At 38.0% G+C, this 20,278-nt stretch overlaps 1 protein-coding gene across 1 annotated transcript in view; it reads left to right on the forward strand.

The window, feature by feature from the left end:
* Positions 1–10,772: 10,772 nt before the first annotated feature.
* LOC105225175 (rabankyrin-5) overlaps positions 10,773–20,278 on the forward strand; it is a 144,673-nt gene continuing 135,167 nt past the window's right edge. Inside the window, exons 1-2 of the mRNA XM_049449860.1 lie at positions 10,773–10,951; positions 11,007–11,740. Of these exons, the coding sequence (XP_049305817.1) occupies positions 10,918–10,951; positions 11,007–11,740 (768 nt within the window). The 5' untranslated portion in view covers positions 10,773–10,917. The remainder of the gene's footprint in view (positions 10,952–11,006; positions 11,741–20,278) is intronic.

The following is a 20,278-nucleotide window of genomic DNA, read 5'->3' on the forward strand; positions in this document are numbered from 1 at the left end:
GTAAATTCTCGGAAACAATGATCCTTAGCAGCCTTAGCTTTATGGCGAAAAAATGCATTGGATTTTTTGTAAGCTATTAAGTTTGCACTAGAACGTAAACGTTTAAATTGATGCCATGCGATCTGTTTCAGATTTCTTAGTGCAGAAAGCTCATTATTCCACCAAAGAGGAGCAAGCTTGACTGGTTTAGAAGAAGAAAGGGGAAAAGAATAGTTAGAAGCAGAACGTATAATTTTTTGGATTCTAGAAGCCTCTTGATTTATATTGGAAGAAAAGGGGAAATAACGTGAATGCGATAAACAGGCTTCTTCAAACCCATCCCAATCAGCCGAATCAGTTTTAAACCGAATCCTGGGCTTAAAAAATGAATGAGGGCGAGAAGTAGATATTTTGGAAAGGATGGGAAAATGATCACTGCCATGGAGATCATCAATACAACACCAGGATATTTTTGAGGAGAGGGAGGCAGAACATATGGAAAGATCAATATTAGTGAAGGTAGAGTGAGTGGAAAAATGGGTGGGGGAACCATCATTTAAAACAATGCAGTTGGATCTTAGTAAGGCATCCTCAATGCTACGTCCCTTGGAGTTAGCCGAAGCAGAGCCCCAAAGGGGACTCCAAGCATTGAAGTCACCACACAAGATAAAAGGATTTGAACCGGAAGGAATAAGATTTAAAAATTCAGTAGTAGAAAATGATTGATCAGGAGGGGAATAAGCACAGATGATTGAAATTTTATAGGGGGCGAGGATCTCAATAGCTACAGAAGAAAAAATTGAAAGGGGTATGGGAAGTAATACGTGAGGTAGATTTCTTTTAACTAGGATGGCAACTCCCTGCTTGTTGGTGGTGTTATGTGGGAGATTAATAAAATATCCCACATAAGCCCTAGGGGTAAAAGCTGAGGCATTATAAGATAGGTGAGTTTCATTCAACAGGATAATAGATGGATTGTACGATCCCATAAGTAACTCTAAGTTAATATAATTATTAACATAACCGTTAATGTTCCATTGAAGAAGTGTAATCATATCATATGTAAACTTATAAAAGAAAAAAAGTTAAGCTACGAATATTTTATTTAAACTAAATGTCTTCATTGTAAGAAGGAAAATTGGGTAATGCAAGAGGATCTTGCGAGCAGGAGAGGGTGGGGGAGGGTGTGATAGGACAGGAGGAAAGGATATTGAGAGGAGAGTCAGAGATGGATAAAGGGGAAAAGAGAGGGGAAGGAGAAGTGACAGAAGAGGAGGTAGGATGGGTTGGAAGGGATTGTTTAGATGAATTGATGTCTGTAGTTGTTGTTAGATTAGTTTTGGTAGGATTGTTGGATTTGTTATAAGGTGTTGTTTCATTATTGATTTGATTAGTATTGTTAGAAATTTTAGCTATAGAGGCAAAAGAGTTTGCATTAGAAGTTGTATGAGAAAATTGAATTTTATACTTGGTAACAGCTTCACGCATACTACATTTATAAATAGTTTTAATTTTTAATATTTCTTTGGATTGTTGATATTTAGGGCAAGTATTAGATGATGCCGGGTGGTCGCCCGAGCAATTTGCACACATTATTCTCTTACATTCAGTAGGTGGGGTATGATCGGAAGGGAGGTTGCATGAGACACAAGAAGGTGAATTACGGCAGTATTTTGCTGTGTGGCCAATTAATTGACATTGCTTACAACGCATAGGATTAGGGTAATACGGACGGACAGTGAGGTTCCTCCAGGCAACATCAATTCTTTCAGGAAGTTTGTATTTATCAAAAGTTAATAAAACTACACCCGTAGGATTACGGGAGCCGTCAGCAATTCGTGAAAACTTATGTACAGCAGAAACACCCTGCTCCTTAAGACCATCAACAATATCTTCTTCTGATAAGTTACTCAGGAATGGGGCGTATATGGTGCCTTTAACCGTATTCAAAGTATTATGAAGCTTGACATTGATATGACCTCCGCCAGGTAAAATTTTTGCAGAAAGAAATTTGCTAGCTGTTTTGTTGTTATTTACAAAGAGCAGTAGGCTACCATCACGTAGCTCAGTAACTTTACTTACTTCCTTACTGATTGCTTGAATACCTTTATACGTAGCGAAGCATGATAACGAATTAAGTGGCTTGTTGTCGTCCAGCGATGACATGACCAAAAATTTTGGATCATCCGTGTTTGAGACTGGTAATTCTGGAAATTGGTCTAACGGGATCGGATTTGGTTTTTTTCTTTTCTTTTTCATTATTGGAGATAATAGGGAAAACCTATTATCCCCTAATTTGGTGGCCCCAGGGGCCATAGTAAACGCGAATTTTAGTTTAACAAATTAAGAAATTAAGTGATTGAAAAGATATAAAACGATAAAAAATTAAATCACAAACAAAGCACGAGCGTAATATAAACGCAGAACAAACCGTTATACCGTTTTAACAAACTCAATAAGCACAGAGCGAAAAGCAACCGGTTACGATGACAGTTCGACGGTGTATGAGTAAAAAATATAAATTAATAGTTTAATATAAATTTTTTATTATTTTAACATTACAAGAATACATAACATAACAAAATCTGAAAATAGGTACCGGGGTCTAAATATACGGTTTCCTGGGGGCTTGAACAGTTTTGATTGGATTTAAACAATTCTTTGTCATAAGATGGCATACACTAAAGATATTAATTGTGCAAAGTTGTATCCAGTTATATTCATAGCTACTTGATTTGTGTACTGGAAACTGAACGAATCAAGTGGAATTTAAAATTGTGCTATATGGGAAGTAGGCATGGTTGTTGTCCGATTTCGTCCTTTTTTACAACGTTACATAAGAATGTAAGAAGAATGCCACGTACTAAATTTTGTCGAAATCGGTCAGTCAGGTCCCGAGATATGGGATTACAACAAAATGCTGGCGGTGCCACACTCATCGTCTAATTTTCAAACCGGCTCCCATAAAGCTTTCTCATACCATCCTGGTGGTCTCTGGCGTATTTAGTTATTAATTTATCGTGCTTTTAGTAGAAATCAGCGGGATTATCCGCCGATTTCATTCACTTTGGTCGATAGAAATTCTTATAAGATTTATACTTAGCAAATTTGGTTGTTGTAGCTTAAGTGGTTTAAGAGCTATGTACATTATTAGGCGGCGGGGTCACGCCTACTTTTTCAAAAGGTTGTACCCACAGGTGCCCTTAGCTACTGCCATTCCTTGTGCTACATCTATCTCGCTTAGTTTTAAGTGATACGTATAACCGTTAGGTGAACAAAACTCAAAAGATTGGGATGTGCCCATACAAATGATTTTAATCCTCCCAACAATCTGCAACTACCACATTTATAAGTGTTCGGTGTTTTCTTTTTTTAATAATAAAAACTTAAATTTTGAGATATGGTTAGTTCTGGACCTAGACAAGTCTATAAAGTAGACTCTCTACCATCGTATAGGTGGTTTTATTCAATTAATGAGCTCTTTTTCTTACAAAGTACGTTGGCCCACATCAGAGTAGACCGTCTTATTAAATCAATTATTTTTAAGGGGACCACTCTATTATCGAATGCATTCGAGATTATGAAGTGTATTGAACGCCTCTTGGAAGTCGATAAAGATGAGATAAAGAGGGAAGCGTCATCATTTCATTAATTTTTTCTTTCCGGAAACAAAACGCTTTTCGGAGTCTTTGTGACAGGGGCCTAAGATCCTGGGTCTCAAACAAAGATACCTCTAAATAGTTTTTTGAGCTCGAAGAGCTTACGGTCTTTTTCTTACGGTTTTACTATCACTTTTTTCAGTTAGGTCCCGCAGCAAAATCCCTATCTCCCCCAAGCCTGCCGTAAAAAACTTCCTTCCAATATGTATTGTTTTCAATTAATTATACTTTTTAAGGAAAACGAATTGAAAGAATATGGCAACACAATGTCACATTCAAAGCTCTAAAGCTAATTCACAAAAGCGCAACGTAAACTTTTTCAATGGTGAACAAATGTGCAGGTGAGCGAACACTTAGAGCCCGCTCAAAAGTATGCAATTAATACTTTTTTCTTACGGACTTTTTCTTACGGATTTACTCTCACTTTTCTCAGTTAGGTCCCGCAGCAAAATCCCTATCTCCTCCAAGTCTGCCGTAAGGAACTGCCAATAATTCTTCGCTAAAATAAAAGTTAAATACTAAATTTTGAGCATTATACCAAAAACTCAAACCATTAACCAACCTGCGCCAAAAAATATGCTACAATTCAACACCCCATAAACGTACTTAGTGCAAGCACAATTCTCACCCAAAACTAAATTGCATCCACAATAATGTTACAGATTTTCATGCCTAATTATTTTGCAAACCCTAAAGGTAGGCTATAACTAGCGATCTTACAGTCTTTTTCTTACGGATTATTTCTTACGGGTTATATCTTTCGGTTTTACTATCACCTTTTCTCACTTAGGTCCCGCAGCAAAATCCCTATCTTCTCCAAGCCTGCCGTAGGGGACTTCGTTCCAAAATCTTCTTCTTCTCCTTAATTGGCGTAGACACCGCTTAAGCGATTATAGCCGAGTTAACAACAACAGTGCGCCAGTCGTTTCTTCTTTTCGCTACGTGGCGCCAATTGGATATTCCAAGCGTAGCCAGGCCCTTCTCCACTTGGTCCTTCCAAAGGAGTGGAGGTCTTCCTCTACCTCTGCTTCCCCCGGCGGGTACTGCGTCGAATATTTTCAGAGCAGGAGTGTTTTCGTCCATTCGGACAACATGACCTAGCCAGCGTAGCCGCTGTCTTTTAATTCGCTGAACTATGTCAATTATTATTGTTTTTTGTTTGTTCTTGTATATGTGATTAGTTGATCGCAAAAATTAGTTGCTTTTATTGGGAGATCAAAGGAGGTGCCGTGACTCCGTAAGATCGAATGTATAAAATAAAGAATGTTGATGCGCGCAGTGGATGGAGTCATGCATAGAAGTTCACGCAAGTGAGGAAAGTTCTCTGATCGCCATTCACTTCAGAGTGGCCAGAAACGATTCTTTTACATATGACTCAAGCAGCTCACGACTTCCGGTCTTTGACCAAGTATCCTCTGGGAAGCCTAAGAACATCCGTTTGAAGGCGAGCTAAAGTGAGAAGGCGAAACATCCCCTGCATAGGGTTGTGCGCTGGGTTAGGGACCCGCCACGTAAAAAAACACTCCCAACGAAAAGCCAACAATAGCCTCGGATGAAAAACCACCCTTTTGATCACGACCATGGCAAACGAAATAAGGACTATGATTTGAGAGCATGCACCTGGAATGTCCGGTCCCTTAATTGGGAAGGTGCCGCTGCCCAGCTGGTTGATGTCCTCGTAAAGATAAAGGCTGGCATCACCGCCGTCCAAGAAATGCGATGGACGGGACAAGGACAGATACGAGTAGGTCCTTGTGGAATTTACTACGGTGGCCATATTAAGAAGCGCAAGTTTGGTGTTGGATTCGTGGTGGGAGAGAGACTCAATCCGCATCAAAGCGAGGTTCTTCAACATATGGCTGATTTGCGCCCACGCCCCGACGGAAGAGAAGGACGATGTGACCAAAGATGCCTTTAATGAGCGCTTGGAGCGCACTTATGAGAGATGCCCCCGCCACGTTTCAAAATCGTGCTTGGCGACTATAACGCCAGGGTGGGCAAAGAAGGTATCTTTGGCACAACGGTCGGCAAATTCAGCCTCCACGACGAAACATCCCCAAAATGGGTTGAGATTGATCGACTTCGCCGGGGCCCGAAATATGGTTATCTGTAGTACTAGATTCCAGCATAAGAAGATTCATCAAGCAACCAGATCGATCATGTTGTGATAGACGGAAGACACGTCTCAAGTGGTTTAGATGTGCGTGCGCTCCGAGGTCCTAACATCGACTCGGACCACTATCTTGTTGCAGCTAAGATTCGCACCCGCCTCTGTGTAGTAAAAAACGCACGCCAACAAACACAAGGAAGGTTCGACGTCGAGAAGCTGCAATCACAAGAGACAGCCGAACGATTCCCTACTCGGCTTGCACTCCTGCTCTCTGAGACCACTCGTCAACAACTCGGTATAAGGGAACTGTGGGACGGCATTTCAAACTCCTTACGTACAGCTGAAACCGACACCATTGGTTTTCGGAAAGTGCAAAAGAACAGCTGGTACGACGAGGAGTGCCGTGTCGCAGCGGAGAGAAAACAGGCTGCCTACCTCGCAACGTTACGATCGACCACAACACGTGCGGGATGGGATAGATACCGATAGTTGAAGAGGGAAGCGAGACGTATTTGCAGAGAGAAAAAGAAAGAGACCGAAATGCGTGAGTACGAAGAACTTGATAAGCTGGCCGACAGAGGTAATGCTCGAAAATTCTACAAAAAAATGCGGCGCCTTACAGAAGGTTTCAAGACCGAAGCATACTCGTGTAGAACCCCCAAAGGTGATCTAGTCACCGATGCCCAGATCATACTTAAATTATGGAGGGAACACTTCTCCAGCCTGCTAAATGGCAGTGAACGCACAACGCCAGGAGAAGGCGAACCCGATTCCCCAATCGATGATGAAGGAGCGGATGTTCCATTACCCGACCATGAAGAAGTTCGAATAGCAATTGCCCGCCTGAAGAACAACAAAGCGGCAGGAGCTGACAGATTGCCGGCCGAACTATTCAAACACGGCGGCGAAGAGCTGATAAGGAGCATGCATCAGCTTCTTTTTAAAATATGGTCGGACGAAAGCATGCCCAACGATACTAATTTAAGTGTGCTTAAGTGTGATATTGATATCATCGGCGTTAACACCCGCGCCGTTAGTTCTGCTTTCTCCAGACTGGACAAGGAAGCAAGGCAAATGGGTCTGGCAGTGAACGAGGGCAGGACGAAATATCTCCTGTCATCAAACAAACAGTCGTGGCACTAGTGACTTGGCTCTCACGTCACTATTGACAGTCATAACTTTGAAGTTGTAGATAATTTCGTCTATTTAGGAACCAGTATTAATACCACCAGCAATGTCAGCCTGGAAATCCAACGCAGGATAACTCTTGCCAACAGGTGCTATTTCGGACTGAGTAGGCAATTGAAAAGTAAAGTCCTCTCTCGACGAACAAAAGCCAAACTCTATAAGTCGCTCATAATTCCCGTCCTGCTATATGGTGCAGAGGCTTGGACGATGACAACAAGGGATGAGTCGACGTTGCGAGTTTTTGAGAGAAAAGTTCTGCGAAAGATTTATGGTCCTTTGCGCGTTGGCTACGGCGAATATCGCATTCGATGGAACGATGAGCTGTACGAAATATACGACGACATTGACATAGTTCAGCGAATTAAAAGACAGCGGCTACGCTGGCTAGGTCATGTTGTCCGAATGGACGATAACACTCCAGCTCTAAAAATATTGGTCGCAGTACCCGCCGGGGGAAGCAGAGGAAGAGGAAGACCTCCACTCCGTTGGAAGGACTAAGTAGAAAAGGACCTGACTTCGCTTGGAATATCCAATTGGCGCCACGTAGCGAAAAGAAGAAACGGCTGGCGCGCGGTTGTTAACTTAGCTATAATCGCGTAAGCGGTGTCTACGCTATTTAAGAAGAAGATGCTCGCAGTGTGTATTCGAGATCCGCTAAACCTAACCGCTAAACTCCCAACTCAAGGCTCTCTCACGAAACCACCGGCTCAGTATTACTTCGCGGGAGGGAGAAGACGTTTAAGTCTTCTTTATTGCGCGGGCCTACGGACGCCTAGTCTGTTGAAAAGATCTCAGTTTGGTTATAATGAATGCTGATGCTTCGCTGACAGCTTTGCATTTATCAGTCGACTGACACATGAGTGTGGTTAAATTATCGTCCGTAAAACTACCACCGAGTGCGGTTTTTATTCGAAATTGTATTCGAAAATCGAGGGCAATAAAATAATACATGTTCAGAGTCTTCCATATACCCTGTACACGTCGGACAGTTCGGACTAAAGTCGTTGTGGAATCTGAAAAGGTAGCTTCTAAAGCATCCATGTCTACCTAGTATTTGGGTCAGATGAAAGTCTAGGTACCCATGTCGTCTATCTATCCACGAGTGAATGTCCGGTATAAGTCAATGAGTCCAGTGCCCTTTGTATGAGGAATTCCACCGCTTCTGCAACATTTTAGTGCTCTTGTTTCTCTCCTTTGTCCTTGCCGATACTCTTTTAGTCGTTGATAACTGATATAAACGCTCGAGTTCGTCTCCCTGGATGTTAATGGGCGGTATGCTGGCTAATACTTCAGCAGCGTCGGTTGATATAGTCCGGAAAGCACTCAGTACCCAAATTGCAGAAAGCCTATGCACTGCAATTATTTGTTTCGCATACGCTTTTATATCCATTGTCTGTATCCATACTGGGGCCGCATACAGTATTACGGAACTCATTTCTTTTGCTATTAAGAATTGCCGGCTGGAACGCACACAGCCTCTAGTGGTCATCATTCTCGAAAGGGCATTATAAATTTTGTTTGCCTTCGCGGAAGAATACTCCAGGTGTTCTTTAAATTTCAATTTGGAATCCAATATTACTCCCAGATACTTCAGTTGCGGCTGCGAATTAATCTCGCACTCCCCTATAGTGAGCTCTATTCGTTCTTCTATCTTCCTAGTGCGTATGAGTAAAACTTCTGTTTTTTCCTCCGCCAGTTTCAGACTCACAGAAGAGAACCATTGGGGTGGACCATTTAAGCACTCATTACATTTATTTCTCAGGCCGGCTCATTGTTTGGCTACTGCTACCACCACGAGATCATCCGCATAAGCTACTAGTTTCATATCTGTTGGTTTCTGTCTTCTTAGCACCCCGTCGTACATAAGGTTCCATAATAGTGGCCTAGCACTGAGTCTTGGGGTACACCACTCAAGATGGAGTAGTTCTTGGTGCCTTCGTCCTTATCAAAAATCAGCCTTCTGTTTTGTTATTATGTTTATGAGGTATCCAGGGCCCCGCATTTCATACAGGGCTTTGATTGTGTCTGCCCATTTTGCCGAGTTGAACGCATTCTTGACATCCAGGGTAATCAGCGCACAGTGTTTTCTGTGCCACCTTTCCATCTTTTGCCACTTACTGCACATTTCGCAGTATCAACGACTTCTCGTAGTGTGTTAATAGTGGATCTATTTTTTATAAAGCCGTATTGTCTCTCTGATAATCCGCCGGCTTTCTGGATTAATAACTCCAAGCGGTTTATTATCATATTTTGTACACTTTACCTATTGAGTCGAGCATACACAGAGGTCGGTACGATGAAGGTTCTTCAAGTGCTTTCTTTGATTTTGGGAGCAGAACCAAATGCTGTACTTTCCAAGAGTCGGGGAATACCTCTTCCTTTAAACAAGCGTTGTACATTTTAGCGAATACTCGAGATTTTGAGCTTATGGCTTGGCTCAGAGCTCTGTTTGGTATGCCATCCAATCCAGGCGATTTGGTGTTTTTGATTTTCTTTGCCATTGCCAATAGTTCGTCTGCCGTGACAAACGGGGTTAACTCTTCAGCTTCGTTTCGTGATACTGTGATATCAGTTCGAACCTACCTAACCGACATCAATTCGCAAATGATTATGTTCTGATAACAAATGCCCAAGGCCAAGAGTGCACCCATTACAAAATCTAGTGATATATGAACTTCTGATTCGATCCATTTATTGAGAATGACTATTTTGACTTGGCGCACATTCTGTATTCATTTTTAGTAGAAATTATAAAATCTATTTAAAACTTTTCGTCCTCAACCATTTTACGGCGTAATATGTCTTTATGGAAAATAACAGCAACAACAGGGTTGCAATTATATTTTTACGTGTCATTGCACGAAAATAAACATGTTGTTGTGCCATTGCACCAAGTGGAAAATTCTGCAATTCGTGCACCGTGCAAGGGTTTTGCAAGAACAAGAGAATACCCCTATTGTAAATAGATTTGATAAAAAATGTATTTAATAGCGGGATTCTGTAACCAGTCTCTAGTCTCTATTTAAGACATTTTGAGGCAAAGTCTCAATTTGAGACTAGTTACTATTCACTAAACAGTCTCTAGCGTTAGTCTCAAAATATTGAGACCTGGTAGTTAGCAGATGTTATCTGCCATTTTGAATATATTGAATAGAGATCATCATAGATATTAATCGATTGTCGTTTCTTTATATATTCTAAGCAACTCAAACACGAAAAGATGAAAAAAAAAATCAATTTTACATAAATTTCGTAAATATTATGAAACAAAGTCAACATATATTTTTATTTTTATTGATGATTATGTTTTTTGACTATGTTATAGAAAATTTATTATTTGTTATCGACATATTTATTTTCAAGTGTAAAAACATCTCTGAATAACGAAATGTAATAGATTTTGTGACTGTCACTTACCGAATTGTAAATTCGTCGCAAGTCACAAAAATTGTCTCTAACTTAAAATTTCAAATTAAGAGACTTGAGACTGTATCACAGTACAGAATCGTACGGTTAATATCAACATATTTATTTTTATTCAAGTGTAAATAAATCTCTAAATAATGAAATGTAATAGCTGAATGTTGTTGTTGTTTTCAGTTGAGAAAATTTTGTGGCTGTTACTTACAGAATTGGAATATCGTCTCAAGTCACAAAAATTGTCTCTACTTTAAAATCTCAATTTTAAAGGCCTTTGACTGTATCACAGTATAGAATCGGTCGGTAACAAGTATATACATATGTATGTATGGCGAAATTTTGCAAAAGATGATTGAAATAACCTTTTTAACAGCTTAAATAACCTTTTTAATCACGTTATTAAGTGTCGGTCGGCACATGGTATTACCTATTGCTTTCCTAAAGGGATGGTACAAACGAAAACGATTATTTCGTAAAGTTTTACCCAGTATTTGGAAATGCATTTCTTCATTTTTGTACTAAACTACTAACTTGAATATATAAACAATATCATTTTATTTTATGTTTACAATCCTTGATAGCGTTTACAAAATGAGTAATTCGATTTTGTTATCAAATATATTGAATACTAACTTAAATTGTAATTGCAGGCAACGAAGATAAGCGAATTATTACAAAATTGGAAAAGAACATATCTCTTTTAAAAGAGGAATACACTAAGTTGCAACGAGAGTATGCACAGCTTGAAAGAAAATACAATGAAGTGGCTTTAAAACTGGAAGATGACACTATTATTAGCAGTTTTGTATCTCGCCTACTTATGACTGTGGCTTCCCTTTATAAGAAAAATATTTATTCTGACATATGCATAAGAATTGGCGTTGAAGACATACCGGCCCACAAATTTGTACTGCAATCGCGATCTGACGCATGGAGCCAAGAATTTTTGAATTCAAGAAATGAACTTGATTGGAGTAATTTTAAGGAGGATATCGGAATTGCTCTACTTCGATGGATATATACTGATATTGCTGATTTGGAAAACGATCAAATTGCTTTGGGATTATTGCGGGCGGCTCATTGCTTTAAATTACCGGGATTAATGGGCTTGTGTGAACGTGCGTTAGTGGTATCTGCTAATATTCGGTCATGTGTAAAATTTTATTGTGTTGCTGAAGAAATTGGAGCTATGACTCTACTTGAATATTGCTCAAGTTTAATTTCATCGCATTGGGACGATTTGGCTTCACAAGATTTTGAACATATGTCCGGTGCACTATTATATAAGATGTTAAAAAGCAAAACAAAGTATCCACTACATACTGCAGTACGGTTATTACGAGAAGACGTTGTCTTTCTGTGCTTAGTTGAAAATGATAACAAAGTAAGTATAAAAAACAAATTACTTTTTATGCAAATATGTATATGGGTCGGGCTTGAAATACCGTTCCGATTTCAGGAATAAAGTGGGTATGATCGGACAGAAAATATTCTCTAGTTCAAAAGTATATGTAAATATAGCCGGCAACCAATAGTTTTCGAGATATTTGCGTTTAAAATTGAAAATTACCACTATTTTAAGTACGTATTTTTTCGATTTAAAATTCATATTGCACTTATATTTTGAATTTTTATATTCACTATGTCGCTACCAATTCGTTTTTACTCAATTATTTTAATATTTTTATTTTTTATTTACTTATAAAAGCTTATACAATGTTAATAACATATGTACAACCTAAAAACATGCAGCGCTAGCTTCAGAGGCTATCAGCTGTCCGTTGAATAAATGTGTTGGCTTAAATTCTCCTCAATAGATCAGATTCTTTAAGAAAACGATAGATGGTTTTTTATATTTTCTTCGGTAGCGTTGGAAAGGAGGGAAATCGGATCTATAAAATTAGTTTCAAATGTTGATGGGTATAGCGGTTTGATTCTGGCTGTGTTAACTATTGAATAATGGTGGTTATATGAGACGCAATCAAGTGCCAATTTAGAGAGCCTATTTTGGTGTATGAGTCGGAATATATCAGATTTCAAAAAGAAACTGAATGTAAATGTGGGCGTGTTGGATGCATTCTTTGCTAATACATCAGCGTAATTCCGTTATTTCCGGATAACCCAGTGTGGCTTGGAACCCACATTATCTTTATTTTATTTTCATATATGTATAATAAGATATTCTCTAATTGAAATGATGATTTTAGTGTGGTTGTTGCAATTTTGATTGGCTTGGAAACATGATAAGCTGTCGGTGCATATTACATATTTTCCCAGGCTTTTTGTGGCATGTAGAACAGCATGGAAATCGCAGTGGCTTCAGCAATGAATATCGAACAAAAGGGGAAAAGCAGTCCATATGAAATTGGCTTTCCTTTCTCGCTAACGACCGCAAAAGAGGTTTGGATTTTTTTTGAACCGCCCGTGAATATAAATCTCCAACTGCCATGTTTCAGAGTATTCATAATTTCACAAAATTCTGATACATAAATCGCATTAAGTGTGATGAATTACACCAGGCAACTTCAATACGACTAGGTAAAGTATATTTATCAAACAGTCGCAACCGAGTTGTCAAACCGTACGGTCGCATTTTTCTTTTTCTCTCGCGGTCATTCTAGTGGTGTCTGTGTTATAACGCTACTTTACAGTTGTGCACAAATAACTTTTTTACTGTTAATTTCTCGCTGTATTTATTTCTTATTGTTAACTGGTGCTACATTTATAAATTTTTGCATACATAAGAAGTAATATTTTCACAATGCCCCCTGGGGCCAACAATCTGGGTGGTAATAGGTTTGCCCTATTATCCTCAGCCCAGAAGACTAAAAGAAAAAAGCCAGAACAAACAACGTTGGACCCATTTCCGGAACTCCCCATTACAAAGAAGGATGACCCCAAATACCTCGTCATTAAGTCGCGGGATGCCAGTAAACCTATCACTTCCATCTCCTGCTTCGCGACTTATAAAGGTATTCAATCTATCAGTAAAGATATTAACAACGTCTCGTCACTTCGCGATGGCAGCCTACTCCACCTTGTAAAAAATCAAAAAATTGCTGATAAATTCCTTTCTACTAAGAATCTACCCGGTGCAGGTGCTGTTGAGGTTGCTCTTCACAGCACCCTTAACTCAGTCAAGGGCACAATTTATGTCCCCTTTATTTGCCAACTTAGCGACGATGAAATAATTGAAGGTCTCGTGGAACAAGGTGTCTCTGCAGTCCACAAGTTTAACAAAATAGTTAAAGGCGTTCGTGTACCTACTGGTGCCGTATTATTAACATTCAATAAATATACACTTCCTAACAGAATTGATGTAGCCTGGAGAACCCTTGATGTCTGCCCGTACTACCCTAATCCTATGCGCTGCAAAACTTGTCAGCTATTAGGACACACCGCTAAACACTGCGTAAAAACTCCTTCCTGTGTCATTTGCAACCTTCCTCCTAACCACTCTCCTCCTTCTGATTGCACCAGAGTTTACTGCGCTAACTGCGCAGGTGAACACCCCTCGTCCTCAAATGCTTGCCCTAAATTTATTCAATCGAAAGAAATATTAAAAATTAAAACTATACACAAATGTACCATGCGTGACGCCATTACCATGTATAAAAATCAACTTCCTTCCACCCCATCCCCCTCCTCCTTCGCCAACGTGGCAAAAATGCAAACTAACAATGATATAAATACAAATTCAAAAAATCCTAATAACAAAGATAATACTTCAATATCAATAAACTCTAACCTCAATAATAACGCAACAACAACAAAAACTAACAACGATTCATCCTCCACCAACAATCCATTGCATCACATAGAACTTCCAGAAACTTCAAAGAACTCCCCTCTTCTATACCCTCCATCCTTGGATTCTTCCCCCTCCCCATCTTTCTCTCCACTTTCCCACATCTCATCGCCCTCCTCACACACCTTATCTCCCCTGGCATCTTTTGCCATCTCCCCTCTTGCTCATAACACCCATCCAACTTCCTCCTCCCTTTCATCTCCGCCACCCTCGTTGATGGAACAATAAATTCCCATAACCTCACATTATTATTTTTTCTTTATTTTTCTTTCCACGTTATCCATCCTTCAGTGGAATATGAACGGATACTTAATAATTACATCGAACTCCAACTTTTATAAACTCATCATTATTTGTGCCTATTCCCCTCCTAATGAATCTTTCACTTTAAGTTATTTCAAAAGTTCACTAGTTTAACCTTCTTTTTTCCGATTTCTCTCCTCAATTCTCCTCGTGGCAATCTACTATATCCGCAAGATATAGCCTTAGAATTTGCTCTTCAAAATCAGTACAATTTTATCCCTAATATCAGTCACCAAAACTATGCTGATGATTTAGTATTATTTTCTAATTCCTCCTATTTGTCCGTTGTTACGTCTTCCTTTTCTAAAATCTTATCCCTCTTATTCCATTGGTTCGGTTCTTCGGGCACGTCAATTTCTTCCTCTAAATCTAAGTTATTACATATTTGTAAGAAACATCATTGTAATACACCCACACTTACCGTTAATAATATAAATTTAATCTGTACAGATAGTTTTAAGTTCCTAGGCTTAAAATTAGACTCTAAGTATTCATTTAAGCAACATTGTCAATATGTAAGAAAAAGACTATTTGTTACCAACATCTCCGATAAAAACATATTGCCTTAATCTGGACTGCCTTTTTAAAAAAGACAATATGGAAGACAGCTTATATAATCTCTATCAACAATGATGATCCTGCTCAGCTTTTAATGAACCCAACTATTATCCCACCAGTCAGCCGAAAGCCTATGATGCTAGTGCTGCGTACTATAGTTTATATAATAATTTGTTTATTATGTAAGCTTTAATAAAATAAAATAAAATAAATAAAAAAATATTTATCAAAAGTTAATAATAAAGCACTAGTAGGTACACGATCACCATTGTTCATCTTGGTAAATTTATGAACATCGGATACTCCTTGATCTTTTAGACCATCAATTATTTCGTCATCAGCAAGCTGACAGATAAATGGAGCGTAAATTGTACCCTTTACTGAGTTCAGAGAGTTGTGAAGAGATATCCCAACAGCACCAGCTCCGGGAAGATGTTTGATTTGTAAGAATTTGTCAGCGATTTTTTGGTTCTTGACCAAAAGAAGTAGGCTGCCGTCACGAAGCGTTGTGATTTTGTTAATGTCTTTGCTTATGGCCTGTATACCTTTATGTACTGCAAAGCAGGAAGTGGATGCAATAGGTTTTCTGGCGTCCTGTGATTTGATTACGAGGTACTTGGGATCATCCTTCTTAGAAATAGGTAATTCCGGGAAGAATTTCAGCGTTGAATTTTCTGGCTTTTTCCTCTTGTTTTTAGGACCCGGGGATAATAGTGCAAACCTATTATCCCCCAGCCTGTCGTCCCCAGGGGGCATGGCGAAAGAATTTACGTTCTTCTTACCCGTTTAAATTGTGGATTTAACTTTATAATGAAAAGTATAAAAAACACATGGAAAGTGTAACGAATTGAAGCTCAAAATGTCAAAGCTAGGTTAAATTGCGTGTACACCAAGTAACGAGAAGTTATGCAGCGAGTACGTATATGTGCGCTCGATATAAAAAAATCAACCGTACACAACCACGAACAACGAACGAATGTTATTTTATTTTTTATATATATATTGTGTAAAATAGTTTAAATTCAGTATTTAACTTATTCAATTCTATTTACTCAACCATAACGAAAGAGAAACACATTCAAATAACCAGTGTTACCATACTAATATATTTAACAAACTAACAAGATTGCATTAGAATGGAAAATTAACAAAATGGAGTTTTACACGAAAAAAACTTGAAACTCAGGTGTTGGGCCGACCAGGATTATTTTTTTGAACCTACGCTAAAAGGAGTTTTACGAGAAAAAAAATTTGACACACGCCAGTGGCGGGTAATAGAAAGATTTTTTCCGATAGTCAACTGCAAAATCCTTTTTTGGGTATAATCTATTCACTTTTTTCTTTTAGTTCATTTACAAACGATGTCGATAAGGTAACATTGATTATTTGACAAACAATAGGTTTAATATTGATATCAAACTAAAAAAAAATGGCGCATGCTGGTGACATTGATCCTTACTCTCCTGGTGGTCTGAAAAAAAAATCAAAAGAAATTCTTAATCAGTAAGAATGCTGTTATAGTCCCTACCTCAGGGAACACGAAAAAAAAATTTGAAAATGGCAACTGCCTGAAAATAAAAATCATTTTTTACGCTTTTTTTTTGAAATTCCTGAATTTTTTTTTAAATATTAAAAACAAAGGATTAAGGATTATATAAAGATAAAGGATTATATAAAGAAGATTCACACAAAATTTCAAGTAAATCGGTTGTATAGAACTTGAGATAATGTTGGTACCGTGTGGAAAAAAGTAGTTTCGAGAAAAACGCGTTTAAAAAAGTGAGTCTGCCTACCTACCGGGCTAGGTACTGCGTCACTAGAGTAACTGTAGCTCTTAAAATAATTTGAATTTTTAAAAATCCTTTGAATGATATGTTCTTAAGGGTCTAAACTTCAAATATGTGAAAAAATGGAATTTTTCAAAATTCTAGAGTAGAATACCCCATTAAAAACGAATTGCTATATTTTTATTACGTTACCCTTGGGACCTTCCAGTTGGTATATACAGGTATCCCTCGAATAACACGGTCAATTGGTTCCGTGTTATTCGAAATCGTGTTATTTGAAATTTAAAAGGTAAAACTTTATAAACGCAATAATTTTTAAATTACATATGTTCAACCACTGTCACTCTCCAAAGATTGATTTGTTTTTCCTTGAAGAGGTAGAGGATCCTTAAATTTCAATTTTTAAAAGGAATTTTCGCGGCTTCGTGTAATTCGAACCCCATGTTATTCGAGGGTTGTCGCAATTTTTACCGTGCTATTCGAGATTTCGTGCAACTCAAGTACCGTGCTATTCGAGGGATACCTGTAATATAAAAATAGAAAGATTTTGTTCATACTTTTATAATTTATTCTTCAAAATCTATATCTTCAAAACTTCAAAGTAATCCCTCTTTTCCCAATACACTTGTGCCAACGTTTTTTTTAATCCCGGAAACAGTTGTTAAAGTAAATTTCCGGAATAGTCTTCATTGCCCAAAGCGATTAACGTTTAATGTCTTCAATTGACCAAAAGCTGCTCCCCCGGAGCGCCGTTTGAGTCACGATATTGGTCGATATTAATTGATGCAGTAAGGGATGGTTCATTATCCTGGTGCAAAAGCCAAGAGTGGTTGCCCATAATTCCAGCTGGTTTTTACGAATAACTTCGCGCAAATGACGCATAACACTCACGCCACGATTTTTGAACCAATCATGCTTTCATTTTCTCTGACTCTTAATAGCCGTTTCAACATCTAGCGCTAATTCCTTTATTTTATTCACGTGTTGATCACCAGTTGATGACCATGCTGAATGTGATTCGTCGTGAACGCGTTCTCGACCCTCTGTAATAAGGTCCTAGCTTTATGTGGGGATATTTTGTGCCCATAGAATCGACAAGCAATTCGAAACAGTGGATTCTAATTTGATGAATTTTTCACTTGTTTCTTTCTGAATTTTAGGCAAGTTTAATAACGTCGTTACTTGTTTATCGACCAGTATTCTTTCTTTTTCGTACCTTGCTTTTAAAGCTTCCCAAGCAAAATTAAAATTTTCGTCATTAAGAGCGAACTGTTTGACTATTACGCCTGCTTGACCTTTGGTTTTGTATCTGAGGTGACACAATTTTTGCGCTTGTGATAATTTAGGATGCTTTATGAACACGGCCGTGAACATGTCCTGGAAGGACGGGACATAACTTCCATAAAATATTTCTGTGTCACATGCCTGAACTAGCCTTTTGTGCGTCTATTTGTGGCAGCTCTACTCTCGGATGTGGAGTAGGTGCAATTGCTTTTATTAGCTTTAATTGATCGGAGATCATAGCTTTCGTTTCTTCATATTTGTCTCAGGAGTTTTCATAAATATCGTAAGCTGATGATTTAAAACTATGTGGCAGATCTGAATCTTCAGAATCTACTATGGCGTCATGAACCGCTTGGAGACGAGTCCTAAAATTGTTAAGATGTTTCTAATGACGATTCAGAGTTTTCTTGAATCGGTGAGGCGAAAAATCTAGTGCGGTATCTTATTAAACTGTCACTTTCTGAAATAAATTTAGCAACCAGTTGTGAGCATTTAGCTAGCTCCTGCAGGTGTATTTTGATTTTTGTCGTCAATCATCATTTCAATTTTATCAGTGTAAATGTTTTGAATAAGGCAATAGACTGTTGCTCGAAACTTTTTTTTGGTAAATAAGTTTTTATTTTCAGTTTATGTTGGTAAAAAACGAGTATGTAATGTAATTGACCCAATGTAGATAGGGTATAGCATAAGCAGTTGTATATTTGTTTTTTTTTTGTTTGTTTGTTTGTTGGAACTGTTTATTGTTTAATTTTATAAAAGCATTTTGTTTTTGTATCTGTCACTTCAACTTTTCTCTCCACTCTCTTCACATTTTTACCACCTCAATGATATATAGTATATATGTGTTTAGATATGGATATGTTATGTTTTTTGTTCTTTATATATATGTAAGTACATATGGTTTTTTTGTATTTTTTTGCGCTGCACACTTTTATGGATGTTTGTTTATTTTACCACTGCGGAACACTTTTATAGCCACCACACAATTATTATTCTTATCTTTCTTATATATGTGCTCAGTTGATCGGACCACTAATTAGACAGATAAAGCACTTAAACTCGCGTTAAGTACTATTTATAAGTTAAAATGCGATTTATTTAGATTAAAGTTTAATTTCCTTTTATAACAAGTTATTAACGTTGCAATTAAAATAATTGTATATAAATAAGCGGGTTCGAGGGTAATGAAACGATTTGCCTGATTCTCCTTCGGTTTCTCAAATTATTGCAGCGCGCGTGATCGGCACCGAAAAAGTATAAAACGAATGTGTATCGGCGATGAGTGGGTGATGAATTGTGTGTGCTTTCCCTTTTGTCCATTCTTTTTGGTGGGTGGGTTGATGTACAGCTGTGGTGAGATGAGTTGCTGTTCTGTTGTGGTGAGATGAGTTGGTGTTCTGTTGTGGTGTCATCAGCTGTGGTGGATTGAGCTGTGTTTTATTAGGGTGCGCCAGTATTCCTTAGATGCGGCTATTTTTAAAAATTTTAAACCACTCTATTTGCTTATAATGGGAACTCTTTCGCAGATTCATCGATATTTCCGTTCTTCAAATATTCGAAAAAATGTAAGCTTGTTCCTTAAAAGTCATTTAAGTCATTACTATTTGTTATTGTCCTCAATACATATAATATTTTTTTCCCATTTTTTTATAATCCAGTTTCTTTGGCGTGTTAATTTCGAAACATTTAATGCATATGTGCAGCAGATTGCAAATATGTTTTATTACCTCCTTTTTTATCGGAAATAATTTGATTGGTGGATTTTCGCAAGACCCATTGCTTACTAAATTTTAAAATTTTTGCAAAAAGCAAATACTTCTAGTTCATTTCCTAATTTAACTGATTTTCGGCATCTTTTTTTATCAATCTCCGAAGTCGATAATCGTTTCGGTTTCGTTTATTTTAAAAATAATGACAGTATGAAATAAGTTTAATAAAAAACTGCATATTAAATATTTTCAGTTCTACATGTCGGAGCACTAGTAATTGCACTTTGTATATCAGTGTACATGCGTACGTCGGTGTGCTAATATTTTGTAGGCAAGTGTATGTGCCACAGAGTCGTTTAACGTAGGCGACGCATAGGCGGCATATATTACGGTACTTTTGCTTGTAAATTGGCATATAAGCACAGTAGCAGAAATAGAGAAACTGTTGCTGAGTGAGGTCTGATGGTTTCCTG

Source organism: Bactrocera dorsalis, chromosome 2 (genome assembly GCF_023373825.1).
Source record: "Bactrocera dorsalis isolate Fly_Bdor chromosome 2, ASM2337382v1, whole genome shotgun sequence".
NCBI lineage: Eukaryota > Metazoa > Arthropoda > Insecta > Diptera > Tephritidae > Bactrocera > Bactrocera dorsalis.